The following is a 15,557-nucleotide window of genomic DNA, read 5'->3' as shown; positions in this document are numbered from 1 at the left end:
AATCTGATCCTCCTCCACTAAGGGTAAGTCTTCCTTGCTCCAGACTTTACCACTGATCTCAGGGGCTGGGATTGCTGAAGGCAAGTTTTACCAGTAAAGGCCATGACAAAGAAGGCAGCAAGTACCTCAATCATTTCCCCATCCTTTGTCACAAGATCCTCCTGCCCCATTCAGCAGTGGATCCAAATTTTCTCTCACATCTGTTTAGAAGGCCTTTTTTTTGCCCTTCACGTCACTTGTGAGATTCTGGGTGGGCTTTGGCTTTCCTCATCCTATCCTTGAATGCTCAGTGTCTCTATATGCCTCCTGGGTCACCTGTCCCTTCTTCCAACTCTTATACACTTTTTACAGAAATGGCCAGGTCATAAAGAGACTTGCACTCCATGCTTGCTCCATTTCAGTACCCCATCATAAGCAGTATTCAGTTTCAAGTGTTTCAATTTATTCTCCAGGGGACTTCTGGGGGTATGGTGTGAAGTCCCCCAGCAAACTTTTTACGCATTTGAAAACCTGACTCCTAATCAAAGGAACAGCAGTTTCAAATGAGTAAGCTTGGCTGAAGCACTTCATACTTAATGTGACCTTCACTGAACATGTTTGAAGGTACTTCCCAAACAAGGTCTCATCTTTTCATTCTCTCCATTTTCATCAGGTGAAGAGATGGAAGCCCTGCAGTGCTAGAATCTGTTTTAAGTTCTAAGTAGGGGGCTAAGCAAGAACAAGTAATAAGTATGCTTTAGTGATTACTGTAAATCACAGGGTGTCCAATTTCCTATTGCTCTAGATCTTCCATTATAAAGATGTTACCTCTTCACCATGGCAGCCCATTAGCATTCACTTTGAACATGACCCCACAAGACGTCACAAAATAGTATCAGGTCATGGTAATTCAGGCTCCTAAATTGCGTACCTGGCACCGATACAAACTTCTTGTTTTATATTAGACAATGAAAGGCCTCCTTGTTCCATTCTTATTCCTCACTGATAAAAGAGAGGTTGAGGTATATGCTCAGTATGCACAACAAAGGAGCACGTCCAGAGGTTTAATGACGTTCTGAAGTACTTTTGCAATCCTCCCTAGCAAGGGGTTATACAAAATGCTGCTATTCTTTTCACTGAAACAAACACTGTTTTCAGGATAATTTTTTTAAAAAACTTATTTCCAAAAGTTTGAAAGATATTACACATTCCAATAATTTATTAATCTGCAGTATTGTGTTAAGCCTTGGCTCTCTCCAGCAGTGATGTTTCAAGAGCACTTGGAAGTCAAATAACTGTGTCCAGGGTCTTAAAGGTTGCAAGTAAACAGGTTTAGAGGAAAGAAGTTTAATCATGTGAAGAGTTTTAGATATCCAGAAAGATTAGCATTATTGGAAAAAATTCTGCAGCATCTGATATTTTTATGTAAATTAATTATGAGGTAAATATTAATTTCATACATTTATAAAAGCTTGTTTACCCATTCTAAAAACATAACATCTTTATTAATAATCTGAAGAGGATTAGCAAACAGCATTTTAAGTTCAGAGGTTATAAAATTGGCAGTTATTACCAAGACAGCTGAGATAATACAAAAGACGTGCAGAAGTTAGAAATATGGACACAGTAGCATAATATTCACCCGGTAGAATACAGAACAATACATCTGTGGGAGGGGAAATCACCCCAACATAGATGTTCAGCACAAACAAGACAGGAATAAAACTGCCAAAGCATGCAAGTCACTTAGGAAAGCAGGCAAGGCCAAAGAGGTAACCAAGTGGCAGCAGGACCCCAGAGCATGGAGGCAGAAAGAGGGGAGCAGATCATCTCTCCCCCATGCGCCGCGGGTGTCCCTAACCACTAAGTACACCATAATGTTAATTCCCATCTCTTCCCTTGAAACCCTAATATAAAAGATGCACCAAGTTAAAGTGAAAATAGCAATCCAGACCAGCAATTTTGTTTTAGGGACTTACCTCTGAGACAAGCTTAAAGCTAGTCAGAAAGTTAAAGGGTTGCGATAGTTGACCTGACATTTCCCACCTCCCCCCCCCCATCACCAAATTTTTACATTTCCAAGCACCTCTCCCACTCAACAGCAAGAGCCATTAAGTGCTATAGCAGGTTACCAAGTGTACTGGGCATCCGTGTCTAGGTGTTGGCAGCGGGGGACTGCAAGGTGGCCTCTGTGAGGAGAGGCTGGAGCTGCCCCGTGCTGGACACGGCCGGTTCCAGCAGACCCACCGCAGGGCACAGCTGAGCCCTTCAGCCAAGATGGGGAAATGTACATAAGAAAGGGCCAAACACTGCCTGGCAGTGAGGGGTGAGGAAAAAAGTATGAGAAACACTTGTGAGCACTGAGCTCAGAGAAGATGGAGGAGAGGAGGTTCTGCAGGCTGCTGCTCTGCTGAGCAGAGACTTCTTTGCAGCCCCTGGAGATATCATGGTGGATGTGATGAGTTGACCTTGGCCAGCTGCCAAACACCCACCCAGCCACTCTCCCACTCCCCCTCCTCAACAGGACGGGGGAGAAAATAAAATGGAAAAGCTTGTTGGTCAAGGTAAAGACAGTAACTGGGAGAGGTAACGGGCAAAACTGGGACTGGACGTTGCCAGAGAGGGGAGTAATTGTGAGGAATCTTTTGTGGTTGTAAAGCAGTGAAGGGACGAGGGGTGGAGTTTTATTGTGTGTGTAAATTGTCCACCTTTGTCAGTGTAGTAATGACATTTTGATTTTGGTGTGAGGATTTCCCACACACACACCACCACCCCTTCAAGATAACGGCAGTTTAATAAGGAAAGCAAAAGCTGCACGTGCAAGCAAAGCAAAATAAGGAATTTATTCACTGCTTCCCATCAGCAGGCAGATGTCCAGCCATTTCTTGGAAAGCAGGGCCTCAGCATGCGTAACCATTACTTGGGAAGTCAAACACCATAACCGTGAATGCCTCCACCCCCTTCTTCCCCCTTTCCCTGAGCTTTTACTGCTGACCACAATGTTCTATGGTAGGGAACATCCCTTTCATCAGATCAGGTCAGCTGTCCCAGTTATGTCACCTCCTGCAAACCCCCAGCCTACTGGCCTTGGGCAGGGCACGGGTTGGTGAGAGCGCTTTGATGCTGTGCAAGCACTCTTCAGCAACAGCCAAACCACTGGTGCGTTGTCAACGCTTCTAGCCATAAATATAAAGAACAGCACCATAAGGGCTGCTGTGAAGAAAGTTACCGCCATCCCAGCCAGACCCAGTACAATCTCCACCCCTTATTCCATACCATTTGCATCATGCCCAGGTCCCACATTATCCAATACATCTAAGTATCCCATCCCATTCCTTTTCTTTCTCATACCAACACTTACAACGTGTACTCCACACTTAAACCATCTTTACGTCCAGCAGTCAGATTTATACATCCTCATGAACCAGCATCATCTGTCCCTTAACAGGGGCCAAAGCTAATTCGCCACACCGGGGTAGCTAGTTAACAAACTGTTTCATTTAGACTTCAAGACACAGAAAGTTCTTCACAAAGAACAAGCTGTACAAGTCACTGGTTTCAAAGACAGAATACTAGATGAAGCAATCTAATACACATTGCCTTCAAGTGGCATCAAGTGTACATGTACATAAGGGTGTAAAATCTAAGGGTGACATTCAGTCCTTCAGAGAAAAAAAGTCTTTGTGACCACTGACAATGTCTTCATCTTGCAGCATTCTGAGAAATAAGTTTATCTCAGGAAGCAGCACAAAAGACTTTCACTTTAGACCTTTTTGTCTTTATCTACTACAGGACGACCTACCGTCTAGCTTTGCTACTTTTATCTCAGTTTTCAGACTACACCATTATTATTGTTAGATAGTCTTCAACAAGCACCACAGTGCTATTTTATTAATAGTCATCACTATTCAAGCAGCAAAAACAGATGAGAGCACAAAAATCCGAACTAAATGCAACCTTTAAGAACAGTCTCTTCTCTCATTTTCATTTTCTCTTGCTAAATGGAGATAAAAAGTGTATCATACTAAGCCCCATTCCTACTTTTATGTTGCAGAGAACTGGCTGCACTCATAGCCATTTAAGCCAATTTATCCTTGCTAAGACTGTGCAAGGAAAACAGGGTTGGTTTAAAGCTGTGCCTATAAGGAAAGGCTCTTACCTGCGTTAGCCCAGGGGAGATACCAGGGGCAGCTGACATTCACGTAGGTGCCGGGCAGTCCGTCTGGCCAGCAGGCATAATTGTCAAATGTTCTGTTGCAGAACTTGCCTTCTGCAGAGAGATGGAAGGGAGGGTCATGCCACTGCCTTATATTAATACTGCAAGGAGGAAAAGACTGAAGAGCAGAAGATAAAAGGAAAGACAGACGCGTGCACTTAAGCCATAACAGCATTATGCAATTAAGCTTTGATGTGGAGTTAAACGGGATTTATTTGTCCAAAAGAGTTTATCCCCACACAAGAAACTGTTGTTTCAGGGGGGAACTGAAGAAAGATTAGAGTCTTTGACTAAATCAAAGGACAAGAAAGGTAAATCAATACTGATCCATTCCCATCTTTTCTCTTTTACACCCTTATGTGTCTCAGTTTAATTTAAAATCATTTTTGCTATGAATACTGTAGATAATCATTCCTGAGAATGGTTCACAGTTGTGCAGATGGAAAGTCTAGCCTAATATATAGATCCATCAACGAAATACCCACACACAACCATAACTTTGCATTACAGCTTAATCAACATAAGAATACCTCAACTTCAGATTTATTAAACTGTCATTCTTAGAGGGCAGCACTCAACCGCTCAACAGGATAATGGAGCAGAGGGAGATGAATGTTTCCCTGCCATTGTTGTCATCAACTACTGCTCTCACTCTGCCATAATAATGTAGTTAAGAGAAGGAAAATTAACAGTTTTGAAATAATTCTTCACAGATACAACTTTAGACCCGTCTTATCTTTCTGTGTGTGTCACAAAAGCACCAAAGCATAGAAAAGGCCACACTGTGTCCAGTTGTGAGCGTCACTGACAAGTCACCAGTGTCCTCTAAACACCATGATGCTGGCACATCGCAGCTGCTCTCAGCACATTACAGCAGCTCAATGGCTAAGACAAGCTGCATTCTCATTTTCACTAAGGGACTTTTTTTTCTTTTTAAGCCATTTCAACATTATATAATGCTCAAAGTAATTTATACCAACTTTAATGCCCACAAACTGCAAGGTCAATGTGAACAGCACGGTCCCAGATTTCCTAACATCTGTGTGCTCTCTCAACTCTGACCCCTAAAAAGGTTTCAGGGGTATTACATTAGTGTGCTGCTTTGATGTGCTGCAGCCACCACTTGCCACCACAAAACACTCTGGACCTAAAGACTAACATCTTTACAATGGAATTGTTCTATAAAATGCTTCCTCATCAGAGGGCAGAGTCCCACAGAGAGCAGGCAGAAGCAAATGGGATACAGAAGAAGTGGACTGGAAAGTAAGCTGCAGAAGTATTTTCAAGTTCATAATCACTCCCTTGCTACCGTTATCATGCATTTTAAAAATTAATACATCCTATCGCTACCAAGAGGGCTTACCTGCCACAATGGGGGGTGCCTCATACAAGTATTTCAGGCACTGGAGCTGATACTCCTTCCACTTCTGCATAACCCCAGAGAGGGACCCATCTGAACTCTGAAAGAGAAATCACGAGTCTCAGACATTGCAGGGATTTAAACTGTATTTTTCATGCAGCCTGAGTAGGTGGGTGTGAAAATGACTACCACAAGCCAAAACAGTACTGCTTATCATAAAGGGGACAAGATGCTGCTATGCGTTTGCCTGATTGCAGCCAAAGAAATCCCCTTCTATATGTACTGCAAGGAACTGAAAAAAAACACAAACAATTATACCACGTCCTCACTGAAATCCAAACTGAGCTAGCCTTGCTCTCTTGAACGTGCCCCAGTTGTGTGATTTATTATCTCATGAAGAGACAGGGACAGCAGCAAGTCCTTTTAGGAGAGGTTTTCTTTCCACCAGCAGTATTTCTGCTATCCCATAAATGAGACCAAGTTAATTGACTGTATTCAGCAGATATTCTGCAAGCATTCTTCCAGCACATGGATGAAAGGTTTTCCAGCTCAGCTTTTCTTCCATGAACAACAGCTTTTCGCCGCATCCAGCATATTTTTCCTGAAACCACAGAAAGAGCGGGGACCTCCTTTTTGCACAGTTTGACAGGCTGCAGGTTCTGCCATCAGCTACCCCAAGTACTGAGGGAGCAGAAGAAAACTATGTACAAACTCTGTCTGAGCACAAAGGAAGTTAGCTGTTATTAAACTGCAAAATTTAGCGCTAGCTGCTCGCTCAACCCTGGGAGATGCCCCACCTGGCTCACAGAGGCCCAGCTTACTCATGGCATTTAAGTAAAGAGACATCAGTCCTTCTCTCCCCTCTCCGCAGTCATATAAACTGAATTACAAATGTCACGATTAGGAGGTTGTAAGTGATCAATAATGCAGCTAACTCAGCATTCTTTTTCCAGAGAAAGGCCCAGCATGGGCGTCTCAGACGTACAATCAACAGCATGAACCTAATGGTACAACACACTAACACTGAGTGGAGGAAAAATCATTTAATCCCAGCTGTCGATCAATTTATTAAACAAAGCGTGAGGGTAAATAATCCTTGTAATTTTACCCTCACAGCTTCAACTGCTAATTTTTATTTTCCATTTCTGCTTCTAAACCTTTTTCAGATGGTTAGAAGGAAACCAGGGCACGGGAAGGACTGTTTTAAAACGAAGAAGTCATTTAAACCTATACTGTGTTTCAGGAAAGCCAAACTGAATGCTGTCCACTACAACCAATGTGACTAAAATTCAGACACCAGGCAATCACCTTGGTATAAAAGAACAGAAGTAGAACTGGCATTTTTGGTCTACAGACCTCTCAAGACCTCTTCTCTCATATCCTTCTGATTAAAAAAAAAAAAAGTGTTTGAAAAAAAACAAAACACCATATGCATCATGCTTCTGCCTGGATTAAGCCATTACATTTAATTACAAAGATGCTCTTGTACACATGATGAGAAGTACAACATTTAGTAGATACCAGTGTTGTGTTTCAAGAATAACTGTCTATATTTACACGCAACTTAACCATAGCTAGGGCCTCACAGCTGTAACTTTAGAAGAATTTAGCCAGCTCCCCCTGAAGTCAAAACAAGCACAAGCCTGTGGATCTTTGAAACTCTGACCCTTGTGTGCCTGATTTAAATCATCTTATCTGTGCCAATAAGTGCTGCCAAAGTCTGTCTTCGCTAAAGTCCCTAGTGTAAAATGAATGCATCCTACTGAATTTTAACCCCATGTGCCTACGGAAACACACAAACCTGTAGCTTTGTGATCTATGCTCAATATATCTGAAGGAGAAAGAAAACATCATCACCTAAATTAGGTCTACAGGTGTGTGTAGAGAAACGCATAACCAGTAACTTTAAAACTAAAATGCCATCTACAGATCCATGTAGGCTGAATAAGGATGGATGACCTGAGTACACGGAGAGGGAACAACTTTCAAACCTAAGTTTCTCTCAGGCAGTCTTTAAAAAGAAACTTTCAGGTTATGCATTGTTTAAAAGGTCTTCATTTTACAAGGGTGGTTATTGAAGTTATACAGGACTGTTTCACCACCCTCTCATCACCAGGTTAACACTTTAATAAATGAATTAGAAGGAACTCTTAAATTATGATTCAGAATAACTTCAGAAGCTACTAAGTGTCACACATCTTCCCAAAAAGTAACTATTGATCATGCATACAGATGACCACATCAAGTTAATCCAAATTTAGCTTTTAAAATCATTACAAGATAAAAATGCATAAAGAGTTTCATTTAGAAACAAGACTCTATCTTTTAAAATATCCTGAAAATACCCTAAAACTGCTTGCACTAAGAAAATTAGCTCTTTTGGAGTCAGCAAGCCTTAAAGTATTTTCTTCTAAATCAAGTTTTCATCTATTGCCTTCACGAATGCAGGAACAACCAGCTTTAATTACAGCTTAGGAAAAATCAAGCCTCTATCCCTCCATTCCATGAAAAAGTAGAAACATTCTACTTTTAATGGTTTCTCATAATACGAGAAGACAACTCTAACAAGGAGATTAGTAAACTGTAAGAGTAAAATAATTAGACATATCTTTTTGTGGAGATGATTGATTCGGTAGACAGTTTTCTATTATCTATAGTCTGTTGCAATAATACAATCAAATATAAATCCCAACATAATTTGTTCTCTCTACGCAACAGTTTACTCTGGTTCAACTAAATACCATTTTTTGTTATCAAACAAATTGACTTAAATTTGATTTTAATATATGCTAATCCCCATTTCCCGGAGATTTTAGCCCACGTGAACAAGAATCACAAGTTATACAGTGCCACATATTTACAATGTGAGTATTTAGTCAAATAAGAGATACTATATTTTCTTGAAAAGTGATTTAATTCCTTCTGCACTGCACTGCACATCAAAGCACTGAACACATATATATGAGGACAAGGTTCCTGGGTCAGTACCCAAAATTTGGAGTAAATTGCAAAAGTTCAAATAGCTTTGTTAAACTCAGGACTATATTTTTGTTGCTAAAAGCACTGGTCCTTGCATTTTATTTGTGGGTTTGGGTTTTTTTTCCCCCCAGTTATACTCAACCGCGGGAGGAAAAACAGTAGTAGTTTTGCTGTGGTGAAAATATATCACAGAAGGATAGCGGAGGAGAAAAGGATGGAAACATGGCTGACTGGTTAAGGTGGAGGAGTCAGAAGGCAAGAATGGATGAAGGACATTAAGGAGGTGAGTAATGGTGCAGCCTAAGGAGCATAAAATGGATGTAGAAAAATTAAGACAGGCAAGAGCACGGAGACTGGGAGCCTTTCAGTGTATGTATATAATTAAATGTAATTAATCTCTAGTGATAAATTAGCTCATTCAACAGTCCGAAGACAGAATTCCTTACAAATCCTTAACACCTTTATAGGAAAGCCTCTTTCTGTAGCCATCATTTGTCTTCATAGACCTTAAAAGGAAGCATTTTAATCACTTTTCAACATCTTTGAAACTATTTGTTCTGCGACAAAAATGGCATCCACACAGATCCAAGGTGATCAACACTACAAAAGCGCTATTCTAATACAGTGAAATCTGAGCACAAAGAGTATAAACCTGCAGGGGGCTCAGACCAGACAAAATGCACCATGAAACGGCATCATTCAGAGTGGAAGGGAGAATTCTCAGAGCTTCAGAGGCAGCCGGTGACTCCTGAGCTTATCTTCTTCCCTCTTCTCCCATCACCATAGAAGAAGTCTTACATGCAACAGAATGAGAAACTCCTCCTTACATTTGTATTTCCTATGTCTTTGGTTGCCTGTTTTTAAATGGGAACGCTTATGTTATAGCTTTTTCATGCTTTTAACATTTCAGGATATTAAGCAAGACTTCAACTTGCTGCTAAAGGCTCATATGTAATGTTACAACCACTGGGACCTCCAAAATGCTAATCTTAGTCTTCAAAAGCAAAAGCTAGGCAACCTGGCATTGAACCACACTTTTGCATGGCCTTGGTATTCTTCCCTCGGATAGTAACGATGACATATCTACCTCGTGAGAGGAGGGTTCAGATTACATTTACTGCCTTTTATCTCAGAAGCACCAGTGAGTTACTTTTAAACTTTACTGCCCTTTTTGAAAAGGCCAATGCGACACTTTATTTCAAGGCTATTCTGCTCAGGACCAGCGCAGCAACTAAGTTGAAGATAGGTGAAGATTATACATTACCAGCTTTATGCTCATTCTGACTTGACGTTGTTTCTTGTATAATATGGATCTTTTCAAATCATCTGTTATGTCAGCATAAGCTATAGGTCTGCATCAATAAAAGCCAACACAGAGTGGAAGTTAAGCTGTCCACCTAACAGGTCTATTCAATTCATAGGGTGGACATAAGCTTGAATTCACGAGACAGTTTTGTGCTCAGTTCACAGCCCAAATGGGGCAGAGCACAACACTGCTACCCCAGAAGTCTTTGCTATGACCCAATATCACCTTGCATTTATTGGGATGAGATTCTTCTTCCTGTCCAAGAAAGAATGATTTCCAGGTTTCAAACTTAAATGAATTAATTCATGTGGGGCTTAAACACAGTCACCTTCCTGAAAGCACTTTCCTACCTAACAAGACCCTTCGGCTTGCCACAACAGCACCTCTGGAAGCAGAAGTTAAAAACAGAGGCTGTAGCACAGCACAACTCTGCAACAGGGCTAGCTGTTCACACGACAAACTTGCCTCCCCCTGCAATTTGTCATCACTTTTCTCCACTTCTAATTTGACGTAAATATGAAAGCATGTGAATGGCAGAATGCTACTACTACGTCCCTAAGCCCATCAGTCAAGATCCAATTTCTCAACAGTTACTATAAATTTGTCAAAGTAGTCCTGCAAATGTTGATGCTCCAACCACCAGTTTGTAAGAAGAGTTGTTTCTTTAACTGTTGCAGAAAAAAACCAACCCCAACACTGAACTTCATATTAATAGAGTCCTTTGACCCACTGTCCACCCCATGACAAAGCAATCCTGTGGAGGATCAGTCCTTCAAGTACAATGCTTCTTGAAAACCAAAAGAGATTCTGGAAATGCTTTGGTATGGGAGCAGGCTTTATTTTTCGAACTCCCCTCCCACTCCCCACAAACAGGTAAGATTTAAACTGATTTTATAACTACTTAGTTCAACTTCTGTGTAATGAGCTAATCTGAATCCATTATAGGCAACGTCTCTGACAGTTCAGTTACTCTCCTTTAAGTACTGAAGCTATGTCAAAGGAGGAGGTACATCAAAACTTACAATGCTGCCTCTACTATAGATAGTACAAAAGAAGTATCAGTAAAGATACCTGAGCAATACCTTTTCCAGAGATCATAAAATGAGATCATACTTTAGGACATCTGACATCCCCCAGATTTCTGTATTTATCGCATTCTCTTCCCATATGACGTTGCCCAGTATCGAATTTAATGTAGTCATCTGACATTATGCAAGACTAAGTAAGCCTTTGAGGTAAAGTCATTATTCTCAGTCCCTTCTATAAGGCAACTTGACTGATCAGATGATATAACATTAGTTATGCTTCCCAAGTCATATTTTGCAAGATACTTCATCAGCAGTTGGATCACTCTGGACAAATCCTTCACCCTTCAGAAAAAAACAAACGGGATCCAAACAACTCTTCTTTCAGAGAAAGGTGTATTGCCAGCTTCTAGGAGCTTTTCCTGTAAACACTTCTGTTCCTTAGTTACTAATGAACTAATGACTTCAGTAGCTCAAGAGCACCAGAACAAGAAACCTTTCTGCATCCTCCCTGTTAGTGAAAAGCAGCAAATGAGCTCCCGCAAAAGGAGCTACTGGATTCGGCGAGAAACTCCCTGCCAACATCTGCCAGCTGAGTTTCCTCTTAGGCTGCAGCAGCTCAGCACTCACAATGAGACCGTCAAGAAAAACAAAAAGGCCCGGGACTTCGATAAAGGCAAATCTTGAAAACAGGGTTTCACCAGCTGCCTAACCATGGAGACCCCTCTACTCTGTCACTGGTTTAAGACTTCAAGTTTCGTGACATCAAGCTTTTGAACTCAAAGCTGCAAGAGCAAGCTCTCATCAAGCACTTGCATCCCATCAATGCACAGAAGAGACACCCCTCCTCTGCCTGTCTCTTCAGAGCTGCTCAGCCCAGACTGACAGCACACCTCCAGTCCTGAGTATAACATTGGGCGTTCAAGAACTTCCCAAAACACACAAGATCCCCCCATTCCATTTCATTCTCTGCCTGAGCAGCTTCAAAACAGTATTTCAGCCCATCCAAAGAGCATCCTGAAAGAACAAACACCACTCCTGTCAAAGATAAGAATATGTATAAAAATACCTGTGTGGAGTTTTTTTTTGTTTGGGTTTTTGGTTTTGGTGGTGGTGGTTGTTGTTGTTGTTGTTCTTTTGTTTGTTTGTTTTAAATCAGAGGCTGAATCTCAGGATTCCTCTCTCTCAGATGAAAATAACCACTGCACCACATGGTCCCTCATCCTGGCCTGCCTGCTCCCATGCCTTTTTCTTCCTCTTTTGCACACCTACACAGCTTCAGAAGGAAGGGTTGGCCGTGCTCAATCCCATAACAGCCTATAATAGCACAGGGCACTAATCACCACCTCGCCTTCCCTCATTCTTAAGACCTGTCCTTGACAGATAAGGAAAAAAGGACAAGCGTATGCATCTCCTAAAGAAGGTGTGGAAATACAGACTTCCAAATGCAGAATGCTTCTGCCCAGAGTCTCAAATAAGACATTTTACAGAACAAAAACAAAACTGACTTGAGGCATATTCCTGCTCTCAGTACTTCTGTTGACTGGGCACAGGCCCAGTTCAGCTGACTTATCGTTTCACAAATTGTTCCAAATACATAAGCTGTCTGAACAGGCGGGAGAATTCAGTCCCGACCACAAGGGCTTCCACTCCGGGACCAAACATCCCAGGTCTGCCCTGGGATGCTTCATTCGTGCTTTAAAACTGACCAGTTTTCTCCTCCTATCCCTGAAATTTTTGTGTTTAACAAGGTGCATTTCAATGAGAGTAATATCTCTTGGCCCCTAGCATTTTCTGGATCAAGGCAAAGTATTTGGCATTCAGAGGCACAGATGTCAAAGCAAGCTTTTTTAACATCTAAATCAACTTGCATGCTATACAGTCTCAAAATCAAGGGAATAAAGCACAGCCTAATATTTCAGCATGCTACAAAATTTAGCATCATCATCTAGAGACATAAATAAATAAATAAATAAAATCAAACTCCTGTAGGTCAGGTAGGATAGACTGAAAACATGTTACAAACCTGTGTTCCAGCAGTTATTCTATTGTTCTGTCTTCAGTGATGGACAGACCTGGGACAAGACCAGTTACCTGCAGAGTTTTTCTATCCCATGAAGAGCTTTCCCAGCCTGGAAAAAGGTTTCCTCTTTGGTCACTGTAGGACCCATGAATCCATGTGCTTACAGTTGAAGCAGACACATATTTAGATTGACAGCCATTGTTACCAGAAAATGTTATTTTCCTTACAATGTCTTTCACCTGTTCTGGTAAATGTTGCTATCCTGAATGTATTACATCAGCCAGTCATAAACACGACAGAAGAAACTACTGAGCAACTATGTGCTCAGTGAGAGAAATGGAAGGAAAAAAACCCACAAAATTCAAAAGCAACTATAACTCCAAAACTCTTGGAGAGCAGAAAGCAATCCCACAATCTTAGTGGGAGACTGTGTGCCAGCATTCATGAGAATTAAATGATCATAGGACTCCCGTACAAGGAGATTTTACTTTGCATTGCAAATCTAGAAACATGGTTTGTGAAGTGCTCTTTAGAAGAGGACTTTTATTGATGCAGTTATACAACAGAGCAAGCAAAACCACAGAATAAAGAGTTTAAATTGCATTTTTAGACAGATACAAAAGGTATAGTGCTAGAAACACTATGGAAGGAACAAAGGCAAAGTTGAGCAGCATCGTGGGTGCAGGGCAAGCTACAAAGCTGAAGATGAGAAGAGTGCTTCAGAACTACCCTCACAGATTTAGAAACAAAATGTAACCTATACTACTGGAAGAGGAACTCAGCATTTCATTAAAAATGCTGTAAGAACATAGAATCATAGAATGGTTTGGGTTGGAAGGGACCTTTAAAGATCATCTAGTTCTAATTCCCCTACCTTGGACAGGGACATCTTTCACTAGATCAGGTTGCTCAAAGCCCCATCCAAGCTGACCTTCAACACTTCCAGGGATAGAGCACCCACAACTTCTCTGGGAAACCTCTTCCAGTGGCTCACCACTCTCATACTAAATAATTTCTTCCTTATATCTAATATAATTCTACCCTTTTTTAGTTTAAAACCATTACGCCTTGTCCTATCACACTACAAGCCCTGGTAAAAAGTCTCTCTCCATCTTTCTTATAAGCCCCCTTTAAGTATTGAAAGGCCACAATAAGGTCTCCCCGAAGCCTTCTCTCCTCCAGGCTGAACTATGCAAGTGCTCTCAGCCTTTCTTCATAGGAGGGATGTTCTAGCTCTTGGACCATTTTCACGTCCCTCCTCTGGACCCACTCTAACATGTCTTTCTTGTACTGGGGGCCCCAGGGCTGGATGCAGTACCCCAGATGGGGTCTCACCAGAGCAGAGTAGAAGGGGAGAATCACCTCCCTTGACCTGTTGGCCACCCTTCTTTTGATGCAGCCCAGGATACAGTTGGCTTTCTGGGCTGCAAGCACACATTGCCGGCTCATGTCCAATTTTTCGTCCACCAGTACTCCCAAGTCCTTCTCTGCAGGGCTGCTCTCAATCCATTCATTACCCAGTCTGTACTGATACTAATGATTGCCCTGATCCAGGTGCAGAACCTTGCACTTGGCCTTGCTGAACTTCATGAGGTTCACATGGGCCCACTTCTCAAGCCTGTCAAGGTCCCTCTGGATGGCATCCCTTCCCTCAAGTGAATCAACTGCACCACTCGGCTTGGTGTCACCTGCAAACTTGCCGAGGGTGCACTCAATCCCACTGTCTATGTCATTAATAAAGATACTCAACAGCACCGGTCCCAATGCAGACCCCTGAGGGACACCGCTATCATGTACCATCACAATGGAGTACAGGGACAGTGAGGGATATATAGAGCTGAAAAAGTAGAGATTTAGGAATTCAGATGCCTAATCACAGGCACCTCCTGTTCCTCTCAACATGCACAAGTGCCTTGCTTTGTCCCCTGCCACAGCTGCAGAGAGGTGCGGGTTTCCCCTGCACCTTACATCATATCTGTTAGTCCCGAACAGTGTCTTGAATACTGCAGCAGCACTGGATGCCTACATTTGGGCAACTGACTCATCCTGAAGGTCTCCGAGTTGCTGAAGCAAAACAAAGCAAAGAACATCTGTCAAATCTGGACTTCTGGCTCCTCTTGCTGTGGCTTAAAACACAATTAATTAAGTTGGCTCTTTATGACATACCAAACCAAGTGCATTTAGAAGGATCTGTTTCTTAAGCTTATAACTGACTGGTTCCTCTGAAGCAGCCAGCAATGGTCCAGTCCCACAGCTGCCTGAGCAAAGAAATGGACAGAGCCTGCAGTCCCACAGAGCCAGGGAATTGCAACATTTGAGTTTCCAAGCACAAAAAAAAATAAAAAAGATTTCACAAAAAACACCCAAAAGTAATCTTCATCACAACCCCAGGGACTGAGAGAACATCACTTTGTTGTAAATAACCTGTATTTCCACTAGGCAAGAAAAACTCTACATCTTTTCACCTTTAACACCGAAGTGTTCCAAGGAAGTTAAGCTCCCCCCAACTTTTCAAATGACTATTTAACAGTCACTCTTCTGAAAGAGCCATGGTGCTCAGAAGGCAAGGTGTAGAGAGTTAGCTATTTTTCCTGCGATCACGAATTCTATAGCAAGGTAAACCTGGTCACCAGTTTGTCATCCCATCACTGCAATCCCTCCAAATAAGC

The 15,557-nt window shown here is 41.8% G+C and overlaps 1 protein-coding gene across 1 annotated transcript in view; it reads right to left on the bottom strand.

The window, feature by feature from the left end:
* Nucleotides 1-15,557, bottom strand: part of GLP1R (glucagon like peptide 1 receptor) — an 87,388-nt gene that overhangs the window by 50,482 nt on the left and 21,349 nt on the right. The window contains exons 2-3 of the mRNA XM_075146805.1: nucleotides 5,559-5,655; nucleotides 4,139-4,249 (exon numbers count right to left, since the gene is read on the bottom strand). Of these exons, the coding sequence (XP_075002906.1) occupies nucleotides 4,139-4,249; nucleotides 5,559-5,655 (208 nt within the window). The remainder of the gene's footprint in view (nucleotides 1-4,138; nucleotides 4,250-5,558; nucleotides 5,656-15,557) is intronic.

The sequence above is a fragment of the Calonectris borealis genome, chromosome 3 (genome assembly GCF_964195595.1).
Source record: "Calonectris borealis chromosome 3, bCalBor7.hap1.2, whole genome shotgun sequence".
NCBI classification, from domain to species: Eukaryota; Metazoa; Chordata; class Aves; order Procellariiformes; family Procellariidae; genus Calonectris; species Calonectris borealis.
The sequence above is the reverse complement of the archived record's forward strand: the minus strand, read 5'-3'. Positions and strand labels throughout refer to the sequence as shown.